The following is an 18,604-nucleotide window of genomic DNA, read 5'->3' on the forward strand; positions in this document are numbered from 1 at the left end:
GAAGACTTACATTAATGGAACACCAGATTCTTCAAGCCAGCACAAATAAATTAGGGAGTTAACAGATTGGAATGTTTGTAATTGGGATTATGTTGGGATATCCAAGATACGTAATTGTGACATCCTAAGGTCTCTTTCCTGTTTTGGTTCTCTTGCTGCTTGTTGGCTGCTGAGCTGGGTCCTTGTATGTGTCCCACTGCGGTGCAAGCACGGGCTCCCGAGGCAGGCTGCCCGGGTTCGAGTTACAGCCGTGCTGCTCCTGGCTGCGCGACCTCGGGCAGGCGACCTCACTTTCCATGCCTGGGTCTCTCCTCATCTGTAAGACGCGATGAGTGAAAACACCCACTCAGAAGGTCGTTGTGAGAATTAAACGTGGGGCCTTTGGTAGAGGGCGCAACTGGTGTTAAGAGTTCATTTATTGAATAATATTATTGTATGTATTATCTGTGCTGTAAATACTTTTATCATTGTATAAGCAGAGCCCAGCCCAGTGCCCTTGAATATAGTTGCTGTTTTTATTGTGCGCATGAACAAATAGTTCATCCCACCGAGTTTTGAGTTTTTAAAAATCGTGAGATTTTTAAAGATAAATCAGTGCTGTTTCATTTTTTCCTTTCTTTCTTTGGGACCTGATGCGTGGAGAGTCCCTTCTGACTGATTAGGACTTTCTTTCCTTGCTGTGTGTTTTGTTTGCTTTTTTCCTCCTGTACACAGTGGGTGCTGAAAACACGTATTTTGTGGATCGATAAACTCTATAATATTTTGCATTAAGTTTCAACTGGATTCTTGGACAGCGAGCTAAAATAAAATACTAGAGAAAAGTCACATGAGTTCAGGGTAGTGCAGAATCGAATTAAGAAGTTAAGTTCCTACTATGCCTTGGAGAGGCGATTTTGTGTCCCATGTGTAAGCAGACATGCGTTACATAAGCTGTCTTCGTTGTCAGCTTCATAAACGGAAACCAAAGGTGTCTGCAACTGAACACCTGTATCTTTTCGTTTCTGTTATTATGGAACCCGCTGTATGAGGAAGCTAGGAACTATAGGGATATTGATATTGTCACTGAGACTTTTTGAGGCCTAAATGGGAATATAGAATAGTACTTTGGGTGTGATGGCTTTTTTTATTCCACTCTTAGAAGGCTTGACAGATTCTCTGGGGTGAGGCCAGTGTTTTCTTAGAGAAACTTAAGTCACTGTGAAGCCTATTTACTTTTGTCAGACCACAAACGTTCTTTTCTCTGATTAATTCACGGCAGTGGTTTCTGTTATTTGTAGGTATTGATGTCAAGAAAGGCCGAGGTCGATATATCGACACCTGCATGGTCATCTTTGCCCCCCGTTACCTGTTAGATAACAAATCGTCCCACAAGCTTGCGTTTGCACAGAGGGAGTTCGCCAGGGGGCAGGTAAGCGGTGTGCTTTTGAAGAGGCGCTAGTGTTCACTAGCACGGGGAGTGTTAATGTCATGGCCTGTCTCCCCTTCACCTCTGTCAATTCTGTGGGGCGAGTAGCCATTCTTTGCCTTTGGCACAGTAGCTTCTGGGAGGGGGCAAGGCTCCGAGGAGGTGCTGCGTAAGTACGCTTACCGTCCCGACGTGACGTGCCGACCGAAGCCAGCGACGCTGTGTGTTCCAGGGAGCAGCCAACCCCGAGGGCTACATCTCCACCCTCCCCGGCTCCAGCGTGGTGTTCCACTGGCCCCGGAACGACTACGACCAGCTGCTGTGTGTCAGGTTAATGGACGTGCCCAACTGCGTCTGGTCTGGGGGCTTCGAGGTCAACAAGAATAACTCCTTCCACATCAACATGAGGTAAGTTCAGACACTGCGTTTCCACAAAAAGTAGCTTGGTTAGAGGCATGTTAAGTACTAAGCTATAAATACCATGTAAATTTTAAATATGTATGGAACTATAACTGTTAAGTAGTAAGTGGTAATACTACTCTTCATGAAATGGACATGTTTCTGGCCAGGTAGAGGTGTTAACGCTTGTAAAGGCCAGGTAGGTGTGGGTGCGCATTTTGATACGATGAGTTAAAGGGAAGGTCAGCGGTTTTGCCAGTTGTGCGGAGGCTGTGGTCTGAGGTCACTGGTCCGGAGCCCCTGCCTGCTTGTGGGTGGGAGCGCGGATTATGAAGGGTTTAGACGCTTCTCTGCACTCTAAGACTCCGTGCCTCACCTGATGCTGGTGCTGGCAGTCATCCAGCCTCTTCGTGAAAACCACTGCCCTCTGGTCCGTTTGGTTCAGAAAAACCAACACGCTGAGCCCCACCTAGCACAGGATGACTCTTTTCTTTCTGCTTCCATCAAGTACTTTTTAAAAAAGTAGAAAAAGTTTTTTTAAAAATTGTGCTAAGTTACACACACCATATGAGCAAGATAACAGAAAGACCCAGAGATTGTTTTGTGGGTTTCAGGTACATAGAATTTAACATCTTAACTATTTTTTAAACTTTATTTTTATTGTTGACACTATTAACAGATGTCCCCATTTTCCCCGCCTGTGCCCACCTCCACCCAGGCCCCACCCCCCTTTCATCTGGCCACCGCCTCCTAACCGTGTTCAAGTTCACCAGCGTTAAGTACATTCATACTGTGGTGCAGCCGTTCTCTGAACCCTTTTGATCTTGCAAAACTGAAACTTGCCACCCATTAAACAACACCTCTTCGTTTCCCCCCTCCAGGCCCTGCTGTCCTTTCTCTGAACTTGACTGCTCTAGGCATCTCAGATAAGCAGAGTCAATAACGCTTGTCTTTTTGTGACTGGCTCATTACACTTAGCATAATGTCCTTGAGGTTCATCCGCATGGTCACTATGTCTGAATTGCCTTCCTCTGGAAGGCTGAGTAAGGTTCTGTTGAATGCACATACTGCATTTTGCTTATCCATTGATTTATTATGGAAACTTGGGCTGCTTCTATTTATTGTACCTGTTGACTGTTGTGAATGGTGCTGCTTTGAACGTGGGTGTACAGATATGTCATTGAGCCCCTGCTTTCGGTTCTTTTGGGTCAGTACTCGTAGTGGAATTGTTGGTTTATATGGTCATTCCAATTTTATTTTCCTTTTATTTTCTTTTTTTCCTCTTATATTCCTCTCTCCCCAGCAACCACCATGCTGTTGTCCATGACCATGGGTCCTTCTTCCTTTTTGCTTATTCTCTCTACCCTGTAACGTTCCCCCACCTTAGCTGTCATCCTACTCACTATCTATGAATCTGTCTCTATTTTCCTTGCCAATTTATTTTATATTTTTTTAGATTTTTATTTATTATTTATTTTTAGAGAGAGGAGAAGGGAGGGAGGAAGAGAGGGAGAAAAACATCAATGCGTGGTTGCCTCTTGCACACTCCCAACCAGGGACCTGGCCTGAAGCCCAGCCATGTGCCGTGTCTGGGGATCAGACAAGCGACCCTTTGGTTCTCAGGCCGGCACTCAGTCCACTGAGCCACAGCAGCCGGGGCAGCACTGCTGTTTCTTTGAGGAATTACCGTACTGTTCTCCATAGCAGCGTCACCGTTTTTCGTTTCAGCCAACAGCGCACGAATGTTCCAGTTCCTCCAGCAAAAACATCTTCGCTGACACTTGCTGTTTTCTGCATTTTTGACAGTGTTGTCCTTATGGCGATGATACACCATTGTGGTTTCGATTCACATTTCCTTAACGATTAGTTGATGTTGAGCTTCTTTTCATGTGCTGTTGGCCATTTGTCTGTCGTCTTTGGAGAGATGTCTGTTCAAGTCCTTTGCCTGTTTTTGAACTGGGTTGTTTGTTTTGTTGTTGTTGTTGTTGTTGTTGTTGTTGTTGCTGAGCTATAGAAGTCTTCCTTTTTGTATGCTGCTCACATACCCCTGATGAGATACATGGTGTGCATGTGTTTCCTCCCATTTCTCACACTGCCGTTTTACTCTGTGGACTATGTTTCATAATGTACAGAAGTTTTTCATCTCGGCGTGGTCCAAATCATTTATTTTAACTGCTGGGGCGTCTGCTTTTGGTGTCACATCCAGGGAATCTTTGCCAAATCCAGTGTCGCGCAGCTGCTCCCCTGTGTCTTCTCCGTGCTCCACAGTTCAGCTCTTACGCGTCGGCCTGCGGTCCGTTTTGAGGTCGTATTTGTGTGTGGCGTTTTGTAAAGGCTCAACTCCACTTTTTGGTTTCTGGATATCCACTTTCCCCCAAATTTGTTGAAAAGACTCTCCTTTCCCCCCTGGAATGGGCTTGGCACCACTGTCAGAAGCTACCTGACTCTGTGAGTGAGGGTTTACTCTAGGCCGTCTGTGTTACTCGTCCACGGGACTGTCTCTGTGTGGGCGCCACACTGTTTTGACTCGGAACTTTGTCCTGAGTTTTGAAATCAGGAGGTGCAAGGCATCCAGCTTTGTTCTGTTTCAAGATTATTTTGGCCATGTGGTGTCCCTTGAGATTCCATCTGAATTTTAGGGTGGGTCTTTCTCTTTTGGGGGAAAAAATGGAGATTTTGATAGGGATGGCATTAAGCCTGTAGCTCCACTTTGGGCAGCATTGACATCTTAGCAATACTAAGTCTTCCAGTCCATGGGCACGGGATGCCTTTCCACCTATTTGTGTCTTCTTCAGTTTCTTTTATCAGATGCCTTTGAAGTTAAAGACACGACAATCAGTGCAGTTTCAATACATTTAGAGGTGAACGTTGATCTTTTATACTTCGGTTAGCTCTTCACTGAGAAAACTGTTATAAGGGAACAGAAAAATAATAGATGACATAAAATAATATCTATAGTTGACTTTTAAAAAATTGCATTATCTGAGGTTTTATTTTCTTTCATTTGTTCCCAAGTGCGAGAGAAAGTTCATTCAGAAAGTCACCGAGGTAGAAAAAGGGAGCCAGCCGGGCGGCGTGGGCTCAGGAGACGAGTTACAGAGGCAAGAGAAGGGCCCGCGGAGCCTAGGGTTGGGGGCGGGGGGGGAGAGCACGAGGGAGCAAAGGTACACGCCTTAAGGGAAGAATGGGGGGAAGATGTGGAGTGAGAGAGAGGGAGAGACAGACAGACAGGCAGAGAGAAAGACAGAGAGAATGAGAGAGGACAAGAGTGCTGTTTTCTCTTGTTTCATCAGTGGGACGCCCTTCTCACGGATCCTTTGCCCTGGCCCACAAATGTCAGACACGGGGCCCGCAGGCCGAGTCCGGCCCTCCACCGTGTTTTATCCAACCCGGCACCTTGTTTCCACCCAGCAGCGGCACCGAGCTCCTTGCCCCTAGTTAAGGAGTAGTTACATTTACACAGTCCTAAATTACATTCGGCCCTTTGAAGGCCACCGCGAGGCTGATGTGGCCCCGGTGACAATGAGTGTGACACCCCCGCCCCAGCCCTTGGTATAACTAACTGCATTTAGTGGAGTGGTTTTCACACTGTGTTCCTAAGAGTAGCTGGAGTCCAAGCCGGTGACCTTAGAGGCCCAGAGAGCCAAGCGGGCAGGTCTCCAGTGCCCTCGCCCCTTCTTCGGCCCGAACCCTTGTCTGGCAGGAGCGTGCGTTTCCCACGAGGTCTCTCGGGGTCAGCGGGGCGGGGGGTGGGGAGGAGGTCTGCAGCGAAAGCCCCACTGGCATCCGTCCCACACCTCGGAGGAGGCCGTCTGGGTCTGTTGTGCTGTTAGGGGCAGCCAACTTGAAATTGGACAAAAAAGGTACTTGTGGTTACTTTAAAAAAAAAAAACAACAAAAAAAGGAAGGTAAGTCAAGGGTGTGGAGGTGGGTCAAGAAGGAGACTGTGTGCCTCTGTGCGTCCTGTTGAAATGCAGCCCCGGGCACGGGACTGGGTCGGTTTTTCTGCTGTCCCCCCGGTTTCATTCTGAAACAGCTCGGAGCTGCGGAAGACCTGCGGACCACGCAGTGAAGACCACTGCACCTGTTACCTGGATGGGTCACACCTCAGCATTTTGCTGTGTTCCTGTTCTCTCTCCACACACACGTACTTTTTTCTGAGTCATTTGGAAGTGAATTGAAGTCCTCATGGTACCTCAGCCAGAAGAACTTCACTCATCACCTACGACAAGGGCATTTTTCTAGCTAATTATACTAATACTACACACTGAAGAAAAATAATAGTGATTTTTTCCCTAATGAGTCATTCTTTAAAATGTCCTTCATAGCAGTCCCCCTGCCCCCGATCTCGGATGAAGTCGAGGACCCTGCCTGTCATTGGCCGCGGTGTCTCATCTTCTTTAACGCAGAATGGCCCCCCTTTTCCTCCTTTGTCTGTATTGACACTGACACTCCGGAGTCCAAGCCAGTTTCTTGCAGAATGTCCTGTTTTCTGGATTTTCCTGATAGTTTCCTAGTATAGGCTGGGGTCAGGCATTTTGGTAAGAATACTACGTATGTGTTATCGTGTGTTTTTGTTGGGTCACATCAGGGGGCCTGTGATGTGTGATGTATGTTGGTCCCATTACTGATGTTGCTAAATTCAATCATTACTTGGTTTGCTTGGTATCTACAGGTCTCTCTTACAAAGTTACCTTTCCTTCTTTGTAAACGAAGAAATCCATGGAGACAGTGTGTACATCTGTTTCCTGAAAACCTTTCGTTCCACGATTTGATGGTTCTTACCTGAATCTGTTGTTACATTGGTTGGTGCAAAATAGTGATTTTCTAATTCTCTCATTTCTTCTGCATTTGTGAATGGATATTCTGCTGTAAGTAAGCTTTCCGTTCTCTCCAGTGAGATACCTATATTTAAATATACACACAGACATGTACACATGCAAATATATGTAAAGTATGGTCATATACAGGTACCTCCGTTACACAGGATTCTTCCTCACCTGCCCTGTCCTATAGCGAGAACCCTGGTCATCAGTAACATCAACATATTAGTTGGAACCATATATGCGATTGCTCTTTGTCTGGGTCAAAAGTAGTTTAGTATCAACAATTCTATGTATAGCTGAACCAGCGTTTCCTCATTTGCTACACTGACACCATGATCCCAAACAAACCCGCTCAGTAAAACTCGCGGATAATGCTGTGTGGTTACAACGGCGCTGTTCCAAAGTTGCTGGAAGAAGTTCTTTTTTTTTTTTTTAACTGTGGTTTGGTGCCAATTCCTGCCTTTCTAATGTGACCAAAGAGCACACAGCGGCAGTGACTGAGGCCCAGGCGACGTCGTGACTGAGAAAAGCGTGAGCGGAAAGTGAGCTGTGACTTGTTTTCTCCGTTTCGTGCAGCTGTCTCGTTTCCGTTTTCTGCAGAGACACCCTGGGAAAGTGCTTCTTCCTGCGCGTGGAAATCACGCTCCGCGGAGCCACCTACAGGATCTCCTTTAGTGACACGGACCAGCTGCCCCCTCCTTTCCGAATCGACAACTTTTCTAAGGTACCGAGTGGGGTTCAGAGCCTGTTCGGCTGTTTCATGTGCGGGAGGGTGGAGCGTGTACTGCCTGTGCCCGGGAGACGGTGATGATGCATTCAAACCTGGGCTTGAAGGAGGCCCTGCAGCGACCACCGTAGCTGCACAACCCCAGAAACCCTTACCCTTTTTTTTTTTAAGATTTTATTTATTTATTTTTAGAGAGGGAAGGGAGGGAGAGAGAGAGAAACATCAATGTGTGGCTGCTGGGGGTCATGGCCTGCAACCCAGGCATGTACCCTGACTGGGAACCGAACCTGCGACACTTTGGTTTGCAGCCCGCACTCAATCCACTGAGCTACGCCAGCCAGGGCTGGAAACCCTTATCCTCCTGCTGGCTGTTTGGTCGCTGGGCAGCCGTGTCTGCACGTGACCTGCAGCCCCGGTGCTTACCGCGGTGCCCCTGTTGGGTCGGCTGGGTGCCCCCTGCAGACGCTCCCCGCAGAGCGAGGAGCTGGGATCAGACAGTGCCGGCGGGTGTGGGCCACTCCCAGTCGCTTAGTTCCCGGGAGCATTTTTCTAAATCTTACAAGTAGAGTCAAAGTGGAAATCATTCGATTCTATTTTAAATTATGCCTTTGAGATGCAGCATCTTAAAATCCGTGATTTTCCATAACTGAATTTGAACATTTTTATGCAGTTCTGTGTCCAAAGGGTGTCACAAGGGCGAGGGGAGGAGAGATGCCATCCAAAGGGCAGGGTTGCCTCCCCTTGGCGTCCGGGGCGGCACAGCTGCTCAGAGCCCTTTGTCCAGCAGGCTACCGCCCGTGTCCTCCCACTGGAGGGCTTTTTGTCCTTTGGATGGTTAGAAAGGCATCTGGAGAGGCAAGATGGTGAGCCTCGCTTGTGGCTGTGCCGTGCGTAGGATGCGTTTGGGAAGGATGTGGTGCTCAACCCAGGGCAGCGCTGAGCCCCCTCCCACCAGCACCAGCCTGAACGAGAGCCCTCTCTGTCCTCTGCCGTCGCTGCAGGTCCCCGTCGTCTTCACTCAGCACGGCGTGGCCGAACCCCGGCTCCGGACCGAAGTGAAGCCCATGACGTCACTGGACTATGCCTGGGATGAGCCCACCCTGCCACCCTTTATCACCCTGACTGTCAAAGGGGCAGGCTCCTCTGAGATCAGCTGCAACATGAATGACTTCCAGGATAACCGACAGCTGTATTACGAAAATTTCATTTACATCGCTGCTACCTATACGTTCTCTGGGTAATTCTGGGTTAAATCGCTATCCTTAGAAAGCAGAAGGCTCTAACGATTAACTGGTTTTAAACTCTAAGCAGTTCTCAGGAGTCCGAAGGATGAAGGAAGATTCCTTTCATTCTTTACCAAATCCTAGGCTCAGGATCTTTCTTGAGAAGTCTTTAGTGTAAACCCTTGTCTTTTGGCTAGGTTCAAGCTTATCCAAAGAGACAAGAATCTTCTCTTTCTAAAGATCTCCCCAATAATCCATCCTAGTGTTTAATAACTTATTAGATGTTGTTCTTATAATATCTTAAATTCCTCTTACTTTAAAGTGTTATTTTCATGTATTTGAAAAACTTCTTGCTGCTATTTTTAAGTTTTTTTATCTCTTTCCTCTTTGAAACGAACTAATCTTAATCATAATTATTTAAATCATCATTTTGACTTCCCTCTCCCATTGAGAATACTGATTAAACAGACACTTCAGGGTCTACCTTAATATTCACCCGAAGCCAAGCCAAGTGGCTTAATTTGACAGTAATTCCAATTGCCTTAGGCTTATAATCTTTACTGATCCCTGACTGGTTGTGTTTAGAAAAGTCAGGTGAAGCATAGGGAGTTTATTCTGATTCTCACATTAGATTGGTACATAGATTGGCACGTACAGATTTCGGACGTTGGATTTTCCAAACGTAGTCATTCTGCCGAGTCACAAATCAAATTTACTGTTTCTGTGCTGGTTCCAGGGCCAATTTTAGAGCTGCTCCCTGAAGAAACAGGGAAAACAGCTGAATCTTTAGCATTACAAGTTCAAACCACAGGATGAACAGGACAAATAACATGTCAGTTCTTTCCAAAGTGTGCTGAATAAGTTTGCTTGTTTTCGTGTGTGCCTGAGGCCCATAAAGTAATCTCCGGGCCTGTGTGGCGTCTCTCTCTCCTGCCAGGAGTCCGGACTTCACTGGGGACGAGCTGAGGGGGCCTCTGGGCTCAGCGTCCGTTCCTCCCCTGTCTGTTTCCGTTCTCTCCCGCGCTGACGGTGCTGGGACTCTTATCTTGTTATGGTCCAGGCAGTCCTGTTGGTTTCTCGTTAAAGATTGTGACTCTGGCCATCGAGACAGGCTTAAGGTCTTAGTGCCTGAAAAGCCAGTTCTTACCCTGGTTGCTAATCACGTTTTTCCCATAATGTTCTTATGTTAAATTCCAGCAGATACTAAGCTCTTTAACTGAAGAATCCTAATGGAGGATTTTGAGCTTAATGGGTTGCACAGATATGGAGCAGATACCAAGAGAAGTTCCTGGGAATCTTGGTGTGCTAAGAGGCTGAATCATCTTTTGAAGTACATTAGATACTATTTATTTGCCTTTTTGAAGAGAACTAATGATGAGAAAGAAGACTGTTTTTTGTTGTTTTTTTTTTTAAGTTGCGGTGGAAGTCACGTAACGTGAAAGCAGCCATTTTAAAGGGACCCACACGTCAGTGGCATCTCACCGCATTCATGGTGTTGTGCGGCCACGCTCTGCCTGGGCCCAAAACATTTTTCTCACCCGAAAAGAAACCCCAGAACCATTAAGTAGCTGCTCCCCCTTACCTGCCGCCCCCAGCCCCTGGCAACCACCAGTCTGTTTTCTGTTTCTAAGGATTTACTGCAGATACTCCCCATGAACTGAATTGTGCGGTACGTGGCCTCTTGCGTGTGGCTTCTTTCATGTAGCGCCGTGTTTTCGGGGTCCGTGGTGCGTGCACAGTGAGGGTCCCACTCCTGTCGCGGCCGGGCGGTAGTCCGCTGTGCGGGCGAACCACGTGTTGTTCGTTCATCCGTTGGTGAACCCTCGTGTTATCTCTCCTGCCTCTCGGCTCCCGTGAGCAGTGCCCTGACCCACAGGTCCGCACGTGTATCTGTTTGCGTGACCGAGTTCCATTCTTTTGTGCGTGTGCCGAGGAGTGGGATTGCCGGGTTCTGTGGCAATCCCACGTCTAACGTTTTGAGCACCTGCTCCACTGTCCGCCACGGGAGCTGAGCCGTGTTACCTTCCCACCCGCAGGGTGCAAGGGTCTGGCTCCTCCTCATCCCCAGCAACTTGTTATTTCCGCTTCTGTTTCGTTGTGTTAATTGTCACCATCCCGCTGGGTTCAGTGGTATCTCGTTGTGGCTTTGATTTGCATTTCCTCAATAACTAATCTTGCTGAGGACCTTTTCATGTGCTTATTGGTCACATGTATATCTCGGGAGAAACATCTGTTCACGTCCTTTGCCCACTTTAAAATTTGACTTTTTGCCTTTCTGTTAAATTTTAACTGTTCCTGCACTGGATACATGATTAGGGCATGCCTTCTATTCTGGGGACTGTCATTTTACTTTCTTGATGGTGTCTTTCGAAAGACAAAAGTTTTAAATTTTGCTGAAATCTAACGTACCTATTTTTTGTTACTTGTGCTTTTGATGTCATGAAAACTATTTTCTTGAAAAAACTGAAAGAGGAAGGAAGAGGGAGAGAAACATTGATTTCTTGTTCCACCCATTTATGCATTCATTCATTCATTCATTGTTGTATGTGCCCCGACTGGGGATTGAACCTACAACCTTGGTGTATCGGGATGATGCTCTGACCAGTGGAGCAACCCAGCCAGGGCTCGTGAAAACTAGTTTTTAACTCTGAATTTATCAGTCCCCTTTTTTGATGATAAAGGTTAATGGCAACAGAAGAATAATCTAAATAAAATCTCATTGAAATACCTCAGCGTGTAGCTAGGTTGCAACATTCCATAAGGCCTGGGGTTCTTAAACCCCAGAGAAACAGCTCGAGTGACTTGGAGGAAGGCGGTTGTGAGCCCTTTGCTTTCCTTTCGTCCCCGAGGGACTTCTGGTTTCTTGCCGCAACGTGGAGACTCAGTGCTGCCGACCTCCCTGGCAGGGAGGAGAGCTGGTTCTCGGACCCTTGGAATGTCTGGCTTAGTCTTTTGGTTTCTGGCCTCCAAAGATATGTAGTCATCCTCGTATATCTGAATTTTAAGCCACTAAAATTATTAGGAGAGGGGAGGTGTCAGAGTATGTCTTCCGACAAGTGACTCTTCGAGCTGTACAGGAAGACAGTCGACCTTGATCTGTCTGCAGCGTGACTCAGACGCTTGTCTGTGATGTGAAAACGGTCTCTTCCGTGTAGTGGAGGTTTTAGGCATTTGTTTATGAGTACCTGAAGACACGTGTGAGTATGTGTATGTACATCTGTCTGTGTGTGTGTGTGTGTGTGCGCGAGGGTGCATGTTACAGTTCTTTTCTAAATTCCAGTTTACAGGAGGGGACAGGAAGGCCCGTGGCCTCCAACAAGGCGGTTACCTGTGCCGAGCTCGTCTTGGATGTCTCCCCGAAGACACAGAGAGTCATTTTAAAGAAGAAGGTAAGAAGGCTTAGCACTGGAGTTCAGGATGGAAGACTTGCAGTGTGGGAGAAGCTCAGGCCCCCTGCTCTGAGCCCTGAGCCCGCACTTCCCGGCCGAGGAAGCGGAGACAGGCGGGAAGACAGGCGGGGGGGACTCGCTCGAGGCGGGAGCCCGGGGCCGGGACCCAGGCCGCATGCTTCCCTGCGCCGTGACGCCCGCGTCGTCTTTGGTGCCCTTTTTGGAAAACGTAATTCTTGAACCTGTTTTCTTTCAAGTTTATGATGTCTTTCTTATTACTCTGGTTTCCGTTGCAATAGTCCCCTAATCTTTTTCCTCAGCAGAGTGGGGAAATGGTCAAAATGACAGTCTTTTCCCTTTTCATGCTGGCATTCTCTTAGTCCAGTCCGGGGAAATGTGCAGGCTGGTGCGCCTGGGTGTAGAGGGGAAGACAGCAAACGTGGTCGGAAATACTGCAAATGACAGAGGCAGTAGAGAGTCCCGCCTTCAGCGTGTACGACACTTCACAGCACAGAGGTGCCGAGGTCACTTCCAGAGAAGCGAGCTCCCAGCCTTACTCCCATGAAACACACTGACCCGAGGGGTGTGCTCTGGAGATTTTCCGTAACGGAAACCACGGAATCCAAAAATCTCCCCGACAGAGGGAGACACGCGTGTGTCACGCGGCAGCAAGGTAGATCGTTTTTGTTCACCTGGCTCTGAAGCTATACAGCTCTTACCAAATTTGTAATTGGGGGAGTAGATTCAAGTCATTTTCAGTTCTCTGCAAGTGAAACTTTAATATATATGTTTCTAATTCAGCTTGATATTTGTTAACAGCTTTGTTGGGATATAATTTATATACTATACAAATCACCCACTTAAAATATGCAGTTAAGTGGTTCATAGTATATCCGCAGATGTGTTCCACCATTACCACAGTTGATTTCAGAACATTTTCATTCCCCCCCGCCCCCCCCCCACCCCAAGAAGAAGCTCTGTGCCCCCTACCTGGTGCCCTCTGTGCCTCCACTCCCAGCCTGCACAGCCACTGAGCTACAGCACTTCCTGTCCCTGGACTTCCCGGGTGGGGACGGTCGTGTGCATTGTCTTTTATGAGAGGCTTCTCTTCAAGGTTCACCCGTCTATCGATCTGTCAGTATTTCTACACGTATTTTGTATAACCAGTGTAAAGTCACGTAATTCAGATTTCCTTAAGATGTTCTCACACTTCTATTTAAGGCTACGCACATATTTGAGAAATAAGTCTTGGGAATGGTGATGAGAAAAGAGACCACGAGTCACAGTGATCACTGTGAACAGTTTTTGAGGCCTTTATTGAGAATTTCGAAAAGCGGTAATCTAAAGATAAAAGTAGCAAATCTGACGGACTCGGGTGAATTGAAAACAGAAATGCAAGAACTCCTGGAGATGAGATTGTCAGATGACTTTCAAGTGATGTTCAAGTTCATGAATGAAAACCAGCTCAGGTGTATGACGACTTAGCAAGTTATGATGACCAGGCATGGTGTGGTCAGCAAAACATAATAACGTGTGTGTACTTTCTAAGGGCCAGGTACCTGTTAAGCAGACAAAACCAGGGTTTTTTAAAAATTAAGTAGCAAAAAACACGTTAAATCAGATTTTACGGTTTACGCAACAGTGTTTACAGCTGCCGTTTCGCGTGGAAGCAGGTGACCGGGAGGGCGGTGGGGGGGTCACGCAGGCACCGAGAGCAGGCGGGGCGCTGCAGCGGGCGTTAGGGCAGGGACTGGGATCTCTGAGGAGGAGAGCAAGAGCAGAGAGTTCGACATCATAGGTTTTTATTTTGCTGATTGTTTTTTTCACTTTTTATTTTGAAAGACTCTCAGAGTCACAGAAAGACTGGCAGAAGTTCTGCAGGCATCACGTGGTGACTGGCGTGTGTCCCGTTACTGGTGGCTGTAAGGGTAGCACTTGATTAAGGTGGTCTCCGTCTCCCATCCTTCTCCCCGTGAAGGGAAGTTTCTCTCTTTCCCTTGAACTTGGTGAATGTTTTGTGCAGAGACTGTAAATATCCTGTTCCTGATCAGATTTTCTGCTTACGTGTGTGTTATCGTGGACTTCCGTAACAAAGTACCGTAGACTGGATGACTCCAACCCAACGGGAATTTGTCTCTCACGGCTCTGGAGGCTGGGGGTCCGAGTTTAGGGAGCTGGCCGGTTGGGTTCCCGGTGAGGCTCCTGTTCCTTGCGTGTCGCCTAATTATGCCTTCTCATCGTGTCCTCCGATGGCGGGGGCGGGGGCGCTCAGGAAAGCAAGACTTGGGTGCCTTTTCTCAGAAGGGCACCGATTCCGCTTTTGGCCTCGCTGAGCCTCATTTATAACCCAAAGGCCCCATTTCCACACACCGTCGCCACTGCAGGCGTGGTCTTCCACAGAAGAACTGGGGGCGGGGAGGAGCGTGACAGTTCAGCCCCTAGCACTATGTATGTCCCTCTGGGCTCCCGATTTGTTCAGGGTGTTGTCGTCTGTTCCTGTCAGTGTCTCTCTTTATGCTCAACCCCCGTGTGTGGCCAACAGGCGCTCCTCAAACCTCGGTGCCCTCCTGACACGTGCCCCCCTTCCTCGAGCACTCCCTTCCTTCCTGAGCCAGCCAGTCTTTTCGGGCTCCCCCTGCGGCACACGCGTCCCCCAGCCTCCTGGACTTCTGCCTGCTTCCGTCTCATCCGGAGGTTCTGGGGCTACATTGTGGGGGGAAGGGGACAAGGGACTGGAAGGAGGAAGGCACTGGAAAGAGGATGGTGCGTCTCAGGTTTTTAAGCGGAAATTCTGCTAGTTCGCGGGCGGCAGAGGAATCCCTGCACGAAAACTCGATTTTGCCTGGGCATCCGGGCTCTGATTCCTGGCCGGGAACACCTGCAGGTGTTTCCCGGTGGCGGGGGTGCTGTGGATAGACGTGCTTTCCTCCTGAGGACAGACACGTCGGCCTGTGGGGACGGCCGCTGCGGACAGTTTGGTGTCGTCTCCCTGTACAGACGCAGGAGGTAGCTGCACACTGGGGGAAGAGCCTCATGTCTTTCTAGGTCTGAGTTCGGGCTTTGTCTCCCAGGGTTGGGTGCTCTCTGGTGTTTCACGTTTCTCCCAGGTTTGTGGGAAGGATCAGCCAAGATAACAGACAGAAAGTGCTACGTAAAGGCATGTAATCACAATAATACGGTAGACATTTGTTGAAGCCATACCCTCTGCCAAGTGCCTTGTATTTATTGCACTTAGCACAAGAAACCTAAGAGGTAGCTTATGCCCTGCCTTTGACAGATGAGAAAGCGGAGGCTCTGAGAGGTGTAGTAGCTTGTCGGAGGTCGCCCAGCTGGTGCGCGGTGTGGCTGGGCGTCAGATCCGGGCACGTGAGTCAGCATTCGTATCACTTCGTTAGTTTTTACTCTGAAGAACGTGATACAGAGGGTGCCTTCCCAGTGCAGAGGCAGTGTGTGGGGGGGGGTGTGGTACCCAGAAGTGTCCGTTGCTCTGGAGGGGCTCCCACCTGGTGGGAGTGGGTGCGACCCTGACAGGGCCAGCTGGAGTGTCAGTCCCCATGGAGAGCATTCCGAGCAGTCAGGTGTCACCGAAATGGGACTGAGGGGATTGGGTTAGAAAGGCGGGGCTGGCAGAGTGGGCAAGCGCGTCAGTTCTGGAAGCGGGGCCTGAAAAGTCAGGTCTCCACTGCACCCCTGCTGGTGGTGTGGTCCTAGGGAAGTTCCTTCTCACCGAGCCTTAACTTCCTCATCTGCGAGCAAGAATAACGAGGAGTCATACCTCATTGGGTGAAGAGTAAATGAGCTCCCTACATGTAAATCCATGGGTCAGTGGCTGGCACACAGTAAATTATCAATAAACATTATTTTTATTGCTCATATATAGTGGCTTATGTAGGCTTTCATGGATTGACCTGGAAGTCCAAGTGCTTTTTATAAAATATTTAGAATTAGCAGCAATAAACTCAGTGTAACCTATGAATATAATCAACTTAATATTTGAATGCAATCAACATATCAGTTTGGTCTACTTTCATTGTAAACATGGGAAGGAAGGAGTTTTCTGGCAATGACGAGGGTTAGCAGTGATCAGATACCCAGACCATCACATAGACCTGATATAACTGGACCACTCTCTAGCGTTAGGGCGCCCGAGAGCCACCGTTTGGAACAGCAGTTACTGTAGCAGAGGAGCTGGTGGAGGTGACCAGACTTCACCTGACTTAGTTGTGATGCTCAGAAAATATTTTTAAAGTTATGTTATTTGTAATCTTCGGTTCTTTGGTTCAAGAGCGTAGCCTGTTTCATCCAAAGTGCAGCCAGGGGTTGGACACAGTGGGCGTCTGAGTTAAGTGTGCACGTCGCGTGGGAAGTGGCTTTCGGCACAGGTCCTACCGAGAAGTCGGCGCGCGCGTGCAGCGGGGGCTGCCGCGACGCCACGGCTCTGTGTGTGCCCGCCCGCAGGAGCCGGGGAAGCGCTCGCAGCTGTGGAGGATGACCGGGGCGGGCATGCTGGCCCACGAGGGCTCCGCGGTGCCCCACAACCCCAGCCGGCCCCCCGCCGCCCGCCCCACCGAGGGGTCCGCCATCTTGGACATCGCCGGGCTGGCGGCAGTCACCGACAACAGGTAACTTCTGGGCGGCTTTTCAGCAAAGATGTCCTCTCTTAATTTTTAGGGTGGGGGGGACAGGCAGGAGAGGGAGAGGAACATGCCTCTCCTACACGCCCCGGCTCGGGATGGGACCCGCAGCCCGGCCTGTGCCCTGGCTGGGGGTGGAACCAGCGGCCTCTTGCTTTGTGGGGATGGTGGCCAACCGACGGAGCCACGCCAGTCAGGGCTTCTGGGCAGCTTTGGATTCAAGTTCACTGCTGTCCAGTTCAGATGCAGAGGAAATCTGTACCACAAAGTGAGAGTCCGTGAAGGAAGTAGGGCTTCATATTTTAATATTTGTCCTTTTCCTCGGTGACAGAAACCCATTGCATTCCCAGATACGAGCATTGGGCCTTTACTTTTTTTGTAAGCTATTATGGACATGCCCATGGAGATATTTAAAATTCAAGCAATAAGGAGATGTTATGAAAAGTGAATGCTTCTTTCACCCAAACTTCCACCCACCATTACTCTCTAAAAGTGAGCAGTTTCTTTTTTAAAATCTTTAAAAATTTTTGTTAAATCTTCCGAAAGCAGAAATAAATTATTTGGACAATAAGCAAATGTGCTTTTGTGGCTAACTCCTTGGGTTCAAACCAGGCCTCTCCGCGCCCTGCTCCCCATCACCATTCACCCCGCTTACTTCCTCTTCCACCTCCACCCGCCTCAGACCAACCCTTTAACTTTGAGGAAATGCGTCTTACTTGCCTGTGCTTTAGTTTCTGTACGAAATCAGTGCATTTGTCTTCAGTTAATACTTTATTTATTTCCAGAGTGACTTTAGATGACTTACCAGTTAAAACCCAACGTAAATAAATAAGACAGAACAAGGACTATTGAAGATACTTTAAAACGTATCAGACGGCCCTTCTCACTGCATGAGAGCTCATCATAGAGAATGCCAGAGCCTGTATTATTGTATACGTAAATAGTGAATGCTCTATATAAATACATATAACGGATCCTTAAAGTATTACTGTTATCCTGTGCCCCCCTTTTTGTTGCTTTGCAATTAGTTTTGTTCCCTGTTCCTCGTTAAGCGATACCCAGCTACCACTGGATTCAAGCTGACTGCCCGGGAGATGTTCAGGGCTGGGGGCGTTGGAAGAGAGAAGAGTAAAGCCATGACCCCGGTGTTCCCGTCGGGCCTGAAACACGTGACCCGGGGCTCACTGCACTCTCCTTCGCCCCAGGTACGAGCCGCTGATGCTGCGGAAGCCGGATCGCAGGCGGAGCACGACGCAGACGTGGAGCTTCCGCGAGGGCAGGCTGACCTGCGGGCTGCACGGGCTGGTGGTCCAGGTCCGTTGGCTTTGACCTCCTCGGGGCGGCAGGCAGTGGTCGGGCCTTCTCCGAACCGGAGCCTCAGGATGTACACGACGTGTCCTTAGGTGGAGGGAACCGGCTACAGAGCAAACACGTGGTGTCTCGTTTTATCAGGGACGTTAAGAACCTTCGTTGTGCATGTGTGTGTGCGTGTGTGTGCGTGAGTGAAATGTCCTCGGAGGTGACGTGTGAGAAGCGTTATCAGGGAGGGTTGCCTCTGAGTGACGGGATTTTTTAATTGGCTTAGTTGGATTTTTTTTTTCTTTGACATAAATGACTGACTTAACTTTGAGAAGAAGGAAGGAAAACTGTCAGCGGAAGAAGCCCACTGCTAGGTGAGAGGGACTGGTGTGAGACCTGTGAAGTTAGTGCAGCAGCGACAAGAGTCTGTTGTCAAGTGTCCTCGGAGATGGTGAGCAGTCACCATGGGCTCTTGATTCTGTTTACTTCTGCATTCTTAGTTGTGCCCAGATGAGCATTTAATTGTCGCAGCAAATGTCAGAGCGAAGGTTGCTGTGGTCAGTTCCCCCCGTCCTCCACTCAGCCAGTCTACCCATGATGCACTCCCAAGTCCTTTATGAGCAAATGCGTTTGGAGAACGGCCAGGAGTTTGGATTTCCTGCCCTCTGCTGCGGGCGGGGAAGGAGGCCGTGGGTCTGAGAT

General features: G+C 48.7%; 1 protein-coding gene across 6 annotated transcripts in view; it reads left to right on the forward strand.

Moving 5' to 3' along the window:
- The window catches only part of VPS13D (vacuolar protein sorting 13 homolog D), a 225,048-nt gene that overhangs the window by 102,378 nt on the left and 104,066 nt on the right, over positions 1–18,604 (forward strand). For all 6 annotated transcript variants that reach the window (XM_045858715.1, XM_045858714.1, XM_045858716.1 and 3 more), the window contains 7 exons: positions 1,278–1,408; positions 1,638–1,813; positions 7,231–7,354; positions 8,359–8,594; positions 11,861–11,969; positions 16,428–16,591; positions 17,809–17,917. In XM_045858715.1, the coding sequence (XP_045714671.1) occupies positions 1,278–1,408; positions 1,638–1,813; positions 7,231–7,354; positions 8,359–8,594; positions 11,861–11,969; positions 16,428–16,591; positions 17,809–17,917 (1,049 nt within the window). The remainder of the gene's footprint in view (positions 1–1,277; positions 1,409–1,637; positions 1,814–7,230; positions 7,355–8,358; positions 8,595–11,860; positions 11,970–16,427; positions 16,592–17,808; positions 17,918–18,604) is intronic.

The sequence above is a fragment of the Phyllostomus hastatus genome, unplaced genomic scaffold (assembly GCF_019186645.2).
Source record: "Phyllostomus hastatus isolate PE091 unplaced genomic scaffold, TTU_PhHast_1.1 phas_scaffold_182, whole genome shotgun sequence".
Classification (NCBI taxonomy): domain Eukaryota; kingdom Metazoa; phylum Chordata; class Mammalia; order Chiroptera; family Phyllostomidae; genus Phyllostomus; species Phyllostomus hastatus.